General features: G+C 42.2%; 1 protein-coding gene across 1 annotated transcript; it reads left to right on the top strand.

The window, feature by feature from the left end:
* Positions 1–475: 475 nt before the first annotated feature.
* LOC141317329 (indoleamine 2,3-dioxygenase 2-like) lies at positions 476–10,961 on the top strand (the record flags this gene model as incomplete). Its single annotated transcript, XM_073833069.1, has 8 exons — positions 476–571; positions 5,686–5,805; positions 5,900–6,018; positions 9,755–9,769; positions 10,035–10,134; positions 10,404–10,521; positions 10,610–10,661; positions 10,745–10,961. Coding segments are annotated over 8 exons (822 nt in total), but the record flags the coding sequence as incomplete, so codon positions are not given.
* Positions 10,962–11,380: the final 419 nt, after the last annotated feature.

Raw genomic sequence — 11,380 nt, forward strand, 5'->3', positions numbered from 1 at the left:
ATTTTTGCACTAAGTAATTCCAAAATACAAGAATTTGTATACACACCATCCACTGATACAGATACAATAGTAATGCTAATCTACTCGCATTTTTAGATTTGAAATATGTTTCAATAAAATATTGCTGTTGAATTTTGCTGTCTTATTCAGTTTTGCATTATGTTATTGTTTTGAACATAAGTTTAACAGTTTTGAAAACAGTAAGCATGTGCAAAATGTCCTGTACGTACAAAGATTTTTGGCAGTTGTGTCATAAGTGAGAAAAGAATTCATGAAATTTGAGAGATGTAGTCATTGAATGCATTTTGTGCCAAAACAATGATAATTGATCCTCAGTTTAGCCCACATAGACTTCTGTTGTGCTCACTGTGTGAAGAGTTTTGCAAAAGTGACCTAAGTATTGAGAAATGTGTCCTAGCGTCTGTAAAAAACTGTAATGTGAACACATGCTATATTTATCTACATTGTGTTTCAGACAGACCTTCCGGTGTACTACAAGCCGTGGATGGACATTGCCAGAAATGTGCCAGAACTCATCTCTTCCCATTCTTTGCGCCCAAGAATTCATGATGTATGATCTTTCATACCAAGTACACAATAGTAAAAGAAGCAGCACATAAACATTTTGCTTCGCTGTTCATATTTAACCATTCTTCACAGTTTTGTGCTAAATAGTTTGTTATATAATAGTTCACCATATATTAATTTAATTAAACAGTATACTTTTACTTTCATTTTCATTTCTGCCTTTCTTTCCTTTCATTTCTTTAAAGGAACTACAAAGCCTATATGGGGATTTCATAGTTTAACCCTTTCAGACACAAATTAAGTTCCAGTTGCACAAAAATAAGATTTTTAATTATATCTTTTTTTATTATAAATTAAAACCAATAAAAAAGTTTAAAATTAAAATGTAATTAATAATAGTCACAATTAAATTATTTCTAATGTTTTTCCCTGATTGTTTCCCAACAGTTGCAACATCCATGTTTTTTTTATATATATTTGAATTTTTAAGAATGTATTTAATTCTTTACTTATTTACAAAAAAAGCAAAATTGTGTAAATTTTTGCACTCAGACTTACTTAGACATCCAGTCTAATAATGTTTTGATTTGAGGTACCAAGCAGGACATTGTCAGGATTGTGTTATGTTTTGTCCTGTTCTGTTGTTTTCCTTCTGTTTTCTCCCCTTCTGTTTCTAGTTCAATTGGTTTAGTCCTTGTCTCCCCTTTAGTTTTGTCTCCATTTGGTCCAGTCTTGCCAATATTTGTATTTCCCCCTTGTTATCTTGTTTGTAACCACACCCCTGTTTCAGTATTTAAGTCTGTATCTGCTCACTCCCCTTTGTCTGTCGATGATTGTTACGTCATGGTTTTGTTTTCCTGGATTTCTGTTTGTTTTGTTTAATAAAATGTTTTCATTTAATTACCTGTTCTCCCGGCATCTCCTTGACACATCACCTCTTCACCTCCTAATTACATGTGTGACAGATCGACGGACCAATACAAGATGACCTGGGCTGAGGACCAACTCCTAAACTTACAACAAGGTGAGCGTTCGCTGGAGGAGTATGTGGAGGAGTTTTTGAGCGTTTACCGTCTGGTGAGATGGAGTGATAAAATGATAAATGCATGTTTCCAGATGGGACTAAAGGATGATAGTTTGTTCCAATTGATTACTCCAAGTGATTTCTACCGTCCATAGCAGATTTTGTAAATTTTGTTCTTGACTTATGTGGTTCCCCGTTCCAAGTAGGGTTGGGTACCGAAACCCGGAATTTCGGTGCCTCATTTCGGTGCCACTTGAACTGTCTGAACTGTCTTTTGAAATATTTGTCTTCTGGTGCTATGACACGGATGTAAGAAGCATTGATTTGTCAACATGCATGATCGCTAGTTAAATTTAAATACTGCATTCATGGGGTGTCAGAATGATCGGAAAAATTATTTCCTGAATGAGAAAACTCACGTGAACGTCGGAAAGCTTTGATGATACAAATCCAAGACATCTGGCCATTTTCACATTTCAAATTAAAAGCACAAATCGTCGGGAAATGAAACCATCCAAGAAGCACGTGAATTCAGGACCTATCGTTACTCTTGCTCTGACTGCAGCAGGTGGTCTGTCGTTAGCTAACGTTACATTAAACACGCTTAACTTAAAATGCCAAAAACTAAATGTTCTAAAGTGTGGCTATATTTCACAAAAAATGATTCAGACACCGCGACACGCAGCACATGTTTTACAACAGTTGTGTGTAAAGGGGGAAACACGTCAAACTTAATGAAACATTTGAGGGCACATGGAATAAACTTGAAAGCATAGGGATGTACCGTGTTTGACAGTTTATGGACATCAGCTGGCTCTATCAGCAGGGCGCGATTTGCTCTAGTCTATGCATCCCTGCCGATTGGAGCGATTCGCATCCCTGCCGATTGGAGCGATTCGAAAGAGTGAATCATTTTGCGACGCAGTGCGTACTGTATATCTATGGTGTGTAACCTACTGTGCGTTACTTAACCACACGAAGCCAGTCACCATTAACAAAGGGGTTATTATTAAAAGGAAGAAGCAACAAAAAAACGATTAGGAGGATGATTCCTTCCGCATATACATTTGAGTGCAGTGCAAGGGAAATACCCCGAAACCCGAGCCTTAAAGGGACAGACACCCAGACCGTCACAAGTGGTTTACTAATTCGTAAATAGTTTCAAATAGTTTCAAAAAGCTCTGTTTATACTTTGCTCACTTTCTCTATATAATTTATTTGTTGTCTGAAATTAAATCATTACAATTAATAGACCTAACTTACTAAACTTAATTTTTTTTAATGAAATTGTGATCACATTAGACAGTTTTTGTATTAAAAACATTTCATGACATGACACGTAACAGATTACACTAACAATTTGGTCACCCTTCCACCTATAGGAAGAGAAAAAGGTTTAGACTAGAATGGAGACAGATCTGAACACTGGGCATGCGCACATCAATCTAACGTTATTTTTATCACACTGTACAACAATAATATTGTTTTATGTATAATAGTAAGGGCTAAGTGTAGACATTAAAAAAACACAATCTTTTAGGTAGAACAATTAATTTCATTGTTAGTTTCCGGTCAGAGCTGTACCCCTTCTAGCCACAACCCTGCCCCCTGCCCTAGTCTTACCAGGACATGCAATAAGTCAGGAGAGGTGTTCTATTTCGCCAGAGAAGGCAAATATGGTAATATTTCTGCAAAAGAATTGCTGAAATTTGAAGCTGTTAAATTATTGTAGTTGGGTTAGGTGGCTTAGATTTTATTATTGTGTTTTGTATTTACTTATATATTAATGTATACTTTAAACTTTTAATACAATTTTCATTTTAAAGAACCTTTTTTGTCCAATAAAAAGATATTCTTGTGTCATCCACCATTTTGTGGCTTTTTTTAAAAGTATCGGTTCAGGCACCGTTTTGGCACCGGTACCGTTTTAAAAGTATCAATTTGGCACCGGTATCGAATAAACCCAAAATGATACCCAACCCTAGTTCCAAGTCATGGTGGAGGATGGTAATCCTCCTCCCATCTGGAAACATGCAGTCACCCCATCTCACCAACAGCCAGGGCCCTCCGCATATCATTCCAGCGACCTCACTCCCTCCTTGCCTCCCACATGTCCCCAAGCCCTCCTAAGCCCCACGATGGTCCTCAGCCCAGTATCTCAGGCTTCCTCTCCACGTTCAAGCATGCCAGCTGCCACGCCAGCGTCAGCTCACAAGATGGCCGCCACGCCACCGTTTGCTCACAAGATGGCCGCCGCGTCAGCTCACAAGATGGCTACCATGCCATAGTCTGCACATAAGAAGACTGCCACGTTGGAGTCTGTACGCAAGATGGCTGCCATACCAGAGTCTGCACGTAAGATGGCTGCCACGCCAGAGTCTGCACGCAAGATGGCCTCCGTTCCTAAATTCCCAGCCAAGATGGCCGCCAAGCCTGGATCCCTGGCTAAGATGGCCGCCGTTCCTGAGTTCCCGGCCAAGATGGCCGCCAAGACTGATTCTGCACCCAAGATGGCTGCCGCCAAGTCAGAGTCTGCACCCATTACGGCCGTCCTACCAGCTGCTGTTCCTGCACAGTCAAGTCACAGCTGTTGTTCCTGCACAGTCAAGTCTCGTCACAGCTGTTGTTCCTCCTCAGTCAAGTCACGTCACAGCTGCAGTTCCTGCACAGTCAAGTCAAGCAGCATCTCCTGAGGCAAGTCAAGCAGCACCTCCTGAATCAAGTCAGGTTGCAGAATCTCCACTGGTTCTGCCCAGTCTCCCAGAGTCTCCGCTGGTTCCGCCCAGCCTCCCAGAGTCTCCGCTGGTTCCGCCCAGCTTCCCAGAGTCTCCACTGGTTCCGCCCAGCCCTCTAGTGACCGCGCCGCCAGAGCGCCCTCACAGTGACCACTCGCCGAGAGCCTACTCTTCCAGAGTCTCCGCTGAAGACGCCCAGCCCTCCAGAGTCTCCGCTGGGGTCGTCCAGCCGTCCAGAGCTCGCTTGCCCCGAGCGCCGTCCAGAGCCCGCTCCTCAAGAGTGCCGTCCAGACCCTGCTCCTCAAGAGCACCGTCCAGAGCCTGCTCCTCAAGAGCGCCGTCCAGAGCCGACACCTCCAGCATGCCCTCCAGCGCGCCCTCCAGAGCCGGCACTTTCTCCAACACGCCTTCCCGTGCTCTCCTGGGGGGGGGGGGGGGGGGGGGGCTACCCCCCTCCTGGACTGTTAGATCTGCCATGGCCTCCTGAACTCCCTGACCCGCCATTGCCTCCTGGACTGTTTACCTGGCCATGGCTTCCTGAGCCCCCAGATCCGCCATGGCCTCCTGGACTGTTTACCTGGCCATGGCTTCCTGAGCCCCCAGATCTGCCATGGCCTCCTGGACTGTTTACCTGGCCATGGCTTCCTGAGCCCCCAGATCCGCCATGGCCTCCTGGACTGTTTACCTGGCCATGGCTTCCTGAGCCCCCAGATCTGCCATGGTCTCCTGGAATGTTTACCTGGTCTTGGCTTCCTGAGCCCACAGATCCGCCATGGCCTCCTGGACTGTTTACCCAGCCATGGCCTCCTGAACCCCCCGACCCGCCATGGCCTCCTGTACTGTATGATCCACCATGGCCCCCTGAGCGCCCACCCTCCCTACCCTTTAGTTGGTACACGGCGCGTGACGCGCCTTTCGGAGGGGGGCGTTAATGTTAGGATTGTGTTATGTTTTGTCCTGTTCTGTTCTGTTTTCCTTGTGTTTTCTCCCCTTCTGTTTCTAGTTCAATTGGTTTAGTCCTTGTCTCCCCCTTTAGTTCTGTTTCCATTTGGTTCAGTCTTGCCCATATTTGAATTTGCCCCTTGTTATCTCGTTTGTAACCACATCCCTGTTTCAGTGTATTTAAGTCTGTGTCTGCTCACTCCCCTTTGTCCGTCGATGATTGTTACGTCATGGTTTTGTTTCCCTGGATTTCTGTTTGTTTTGTTTAATAAAATGTTTTCATTTAATTACCTGTTCTCCCGGCATCTCCTTGACACATCACCTCTTCACCTCCTGCTTACATGTGTGACAGACATAAACAATGGAGAATGGTGAGAATGGATGCAGGGTCTGAAAAGCTTAATAATCAGATTATGATTGTTCTGTATTTGTTTTGTGTTCTGTATTCTTTCTCAGATGCCCCTGTTGGAGACTCATTTGTTGCAGACTCATCGTGAGCTGCGTTTGGCCCATCTGGCTTTGAGCGTAATGACTTCGGGTTATGTGTGGCAGGAGGGAGAGAGGGAAACAGTAAAAGTATAACAATGATTTTATATGCTTTCCAGACCACTAATATGACTGAAGCACATAACTGAACTGACGACTGTCTATGTTTGTAATGAACTTTCAGGTGCTTCCGCAGAATCTGTCAGTGCCGTTCTGTGAGGTGTCTCAGAGACTGGGTCTGCCTCCGATTCTCATCCACGCTGACACAGTCCTCGCCAACTGGACGAAAAGAGATCCAGATGGGTAAACACACTGATCCATTAAACTATGTGTTTTGATATGTAGTAATATGTTATCCTGCTTTCTTTTTACTAGAAATAATTATATAATTATGGTCAATACTTGCTGTCAGGCGTTACTTGTAATGCGTTACCCCCAACACTGGTGATCTGAATAACTGAGTTAGGTTTTTTATTGATTACATCAGCACTGTGAACAATGTAAGATCTGGCATTTTTGGCATAATCAGACAAAAAAAAACTACTTTTAGTTAGACACACAGACATCAAGAATCAGCATTAGAATCACAACAACGGTGACCATCAAAAAAGCATCCATTGCTCTAATCATGCATTGTGCAATGAATAAATTATGAGCTGAATTGTCTTTGAAATTTCTTTTATTCTTACTTTTTTATTCTATTTTATTTTTGCTGTTTTTATGGTACCTGTTATTAGATTGTTTTGCAATGTTCAGAATTGATCTGTTTATTGAATATGCTGAAAGAAAGGCTTTTTCAAAATTGTTTTGATTAGAACAGCTTGTAAGAAATCCTTTAAAAATCTATAGAAAATACAGGAATGTTTTGCTGTGGAATAGCTAGACTTTTATACTCCATAAAGAAAATATGCTATCTGGTCTCATGACAAAAACGTACCTGGGATCACTAGAGGCATTAAAATTTTGACACCTTTTATTCCTTTTCACACAAAGTATGATTTACAGAGTTTGATAAAGCGTAATTTTGCACAGTTACTTGAAGAATATTATATTACGACTTAAAAACTATTTTAATATGCTGGAAGATGTGAAAACTGATGCTTTTGAATGTTAGCAGGACATTGTCACGCTTAGGCAGGGATGAGACCAGAGACGGAGATTAGGTGCAAACCAAACAGGAGTTTTATTAAACAGATTGTAATACTGAAGTGCAGATATGGTAAAAGCTTTTGTAATGCTTATCTGTAAGTCCTTGAGTAGTTGAAGGTTGTTAAGAGTTAGTGTAATGAATTGAATGAGCGTCTTGGGAAGATTGCATGGGCAATCCAGCCAAAGGAATGCAGAGAGGTCTGGGGTGAACATCAGGTTGTGAACGGTAGACCAGACAATACGGAACTGAACAGGAGAGTCTTTTATAGAGCGTGGCTGATGAGGTGCCGGTGTTCAGAATTCGGGTGATTCGGGCATGGCTTGCTGTGACTGGTGTAGGTGGCTGTGGTGAATGCTTGACATTACCCCCTCCTCCAGGGGCAGCTCCCGACGCCCTAACATGACGTTGGGGGCGACCACGACTGCGAGAGGCCGGGCGGTCTGGATGGTTCTCATGGAACTCCTGGAGCAGAGTAGGGTCGAGTACATCCTCTCAGACTCGGAACCATTAGTCAACAGCTGGAACGTTTGAGGGTTCCTCCGTACAGGGAAGCAGCGGAGGCTGATAACCGAGCACGCACTGGAATGGTGTTAAGCCGGAGGTGTCTTGGCGGAGAGAATTCTGTGCGTACTCGGCCCATGGGAGGAACCTGCTCCAACGTCCGAGCTATTGGATCTTCCTCTCAGTCTGGCCGTTCGCCTGTGGATGATAACCAGAAGATAGATTAACAGTAACACCAAGTACCTTGAAGAAGGCTTTCCAGATGTGAGAGATGAATTGAGGTCCCCGGTCTGACACGATCTCCTCAGGTATCCCATGAAATAAGAGCTCCAGAGTTTCCATGGCTGTGGGTGGTCCTTTGAGTGGTCACGAAATCGACACCGAGGTGTGGTATGAGGAGAGTGACCAGTTTCCCTGTAGGCAGATGACAAGGAGTATTAGACATGGCACAGACTGAACAACTCTGGACGTACCTGATGACATCTCAGTGCGTACTGGGCCACCAGTACCGAGCTTGTATAAGCGAGAGGATCCGTCTGCTGCCTGGATGTCTAGAGCCCGGAGATTCATGAGCTGTGCCCGGAAGGTATAAATGTTGGGAGCGAGGAACGTAGGCTTTACCCTCTGGGCAATCCAGGGGAGCAAGCTCCTGGTGGGTGGCGTTCTGGATCTGGTCATGGAGATTCCAGATGAGGGGACTGACTATTCATTCGGAGGGGATTATTGATTCCTGTTCTGCTGGAGGATCTGATGAGTACTGTCAGGAGGGGGCATCTGCCTTGACATTGTTCGATCTGGGACAGTACGTGATTTTATAGGTAAATCTTGTAAGAAAGAGGGCCAACTGGACTTGACGAGGGTTGAGTCGTTTGGCTTCTCTGAGGTATTGTAGGTTTTTGTGGTCTGTAATGATGGTGAATTGGTGTGTAGCCCCTTTCAGCCAGTGATGCCACTCCTTCAGAGCCAACTTAATGGCAAGCAGTTCTCGATTTCCTATATCATAGTTCTGCTCTGCTGGAGACAGCTTACGTGAGAAATATGCACAGGGATGGAGGAAAGGTTATTCACCGACCGCTTGTGACAGTACCGCTCCGACCCCAGTGGTTGAGGCATCCACTTCCACCATAAAGGGCTTGTCAGGATCCGGATGGCACAGAAGGGGAGCGGTACTGAAGATGGTTTTGAGTCGTTGGAATGCTTTGTGGGCTTTGTGAGCAGTTCGAATCCGGTGTATAATATCAGGTAGGTTTACGGTTGGGTTTGGTGCAGGGCATATTTCCAACACGATAGAGCATTAACTTTTAGTCCCCGGATATTTGAACTCTGAACCGCTGCAATAACTACTTGAAGCAATGTAATAAAAACACAGCAATAGGTACCTATATCAACATAATAAAAAAATGTGCCAGGGTTCACGTACTGAACCTGTGTTTTAGCGCCACTAAGTGGACATTTCTTTCTGCCGAAACTGCCACAAAACGCGCAAGAAGGTACATAAAAACGGTGCTGCTGGTTGAAAATATAACTCAGAGATTAAACTCTAAATGAATTCAATAATTCAGGTCAAATAATGAATATGTTAAAACATAATCATCATCACCACCTGATGACTTTTGCTCTTGGTTTGTCTGCCTGTTATAGCGCAGTTACAGCAACTAAACAAAATCTAATGTCAAAGGGACAAGATTCCAATTATTGCAAACATTGATTACTTTAATGGTAAGATTAAAATTTTGATTTTCTCCTGGTGATTCTGCTTGTCAACATCAGGTGTCTTCAATAATGGTCAATCATCACTTAATCAATCACCTAATTATCTCATTAACTTTAACACTGCTTCAGTGTTTATATGAGTCCACACTCAGAGTGTTAAATAAACACTGGGAATTTTGTTGTGAGGCATTCTCAATGGCAGTTGCGTGGCTGGCGCAGGACAAACTATTGTAGCAAGTTTTGTTGTTACCAGTATAGTTTAACAATTTGCTGTTTGCATTCACCAACAGCATTGCAAACTTGTGTGGTTGAAACTGTAGATCTCAACCTGTGGTTGGAAGAATAGTTTCATGTTAGTATGACATATGGACAATCACCTGAGTGACTGATAATGTAGTTACAATATCTATCAGCAGGGGCTAAAAAGACCATGGTAACCTGCCAAACCATTACCATGTCCTGAAAGAACCTTTCATTCATAAATCTGATAATCAACTTCATTCATAAATCCCAAATCAACCAAAATCTAACTGAATGATTTTTTTTAAACAAAAGTTTTAAAAACAGCCTGTATTTATACAAATTGGCTGTATTTGAGATGTGAAGTGTATTATAAGCAAACTAACCAGCTATGTATTTCTTTTTTACGCACAACTCAACACGGATTGTTTCAAGACCTTTTTCCATGGAGTAAGTATTTTAATCAATTATCATAAATGTGTGTTAAATTTTATTGATTTGTAGAACCAGCAGAGGGAGCCATCTCATTATGTTCAGTGTGGAATATGTAAATATGCTCTGTGTGAATTCAGATCCTCTTTGCAGCATCTGACCATTACATTTCTGTCAAAATACATTTGTAATACATTGTAACCCACATGTTGGCAGAGTTTATGGCTAGTACTTCTATAGTGTTGAATTACCATTCATTATAACTGATTTTGCTTACTATAAGGAACTTGGAGTTGTTGCTGACATTGCCTGGTGGGGAAAGTGTAAGAGGATTTTTTCTGGTGACACTGCTGGTGGAGTTGGCAGCTGTTCCTGGCCTGAAGGTCTGACACCTTTACAAATGCCACAGTTCAATTCATAATTACTAAATTTACTAAACAATCAATCAGAAATGGCTATAATTTGACAAATTACAAAGAATTGTCAAGTAACACACTGAATTAGACATGACATCTTGAAGTACAAAGACTGAATTAGTATAGTCTCCACTTATCGTTGTTTTATTTACAACTTCAAAAACCACTTTACAGTGTGATATTATCATCTGATGACTTTACTGTACCATGGTAATGCTAGCTGTTTTTGTCCACAGTCTATTCCTGATGTCATCAATGGCATTCATGATAATGATGTTGCTGTGGTCACCAAAGCTCTGGATGTTGTCAGTCAGGCCATAGACAGCATGAAACAGGCCCTTAAACTAATGCATGGTAATACTTTTAGGTGAAAATAATTAATTTGTATTATTTATGAGTGGGTTAAATACTTCATGTGACATATATATGTTTACTGTTTCAGAATATGTAGATCCCTCCATATTCTATGGCATTATGAGGATCTATCTGTCTGGGTAAGGCATACTGTAGTTTTTTTTTTTAATTTTCTGAATGTACTGTATAAAAACTTTATTGTCCTTCTGCCTGTGGGTGTTAGATGGAAAGATAACCCATCAATGCCAGAAGGTCTCGTGTACGAGGGAGTTCAGGAGAAGCCAATGGCGTTTTCAGGAGGCAGTGCTGCTCAAAGTAGTATCTTACACTGCTTTGATGAGCTGCTGGGAGTCCAACATGAAGGCAGCAGCGGTAAGAGGATCAGCAGTAATTGTTCTCATGTTCTCAATGAAACCCTATTGTAATTGTTAGAATCATCACGGGTCAGCAATTTCCACGTAAAACTGATCGTGCAGACCAAACCGTAAGTCATAGAAACTTGGAGGTATGGTAGTACTCACACCGCTGACAACAACCACACAGGCTCACCCCAATCAGCCTGACAGGGGTGCTACAGCGATCAAACATACAAAATCACTCATAACTAAATAATGAGTTACAGGCTCAAGTGTCTTATGTCACTGTTCTCTTTGTCTCATGCCAAATTTTCAAGGTATTTTGCTTTTTTCAAAAAAAATAAAAATAAATAAATAAATAAAAAATACTAAGGAGCGCCAAAACATTTGAAAAGGGCAGGGCCACTTTTAGTAAAATCCCTATAACTCCTGAACGAAATGAGATATCTCCACCAAACTCAGAACACTTATGTAAGAGCTCAATCTGAGGTAACAGGGGAAAA

This window comes from Garra rufa, unplaced genomic scaffold, assembly GCF_049309525.1.
Source record: "Garra rufa unplaced genomic scaffold, GarRuf1.0 hap1_unplaced_741, whole genome shotgun sequence".
Classification (NCBI taxonomy): domain Eukaryota; kingdom Metazoa; phylum Chordata; class Actinopteri; order Cypriniformes; family Cyprinidae; genus Garra; species Garra rufa.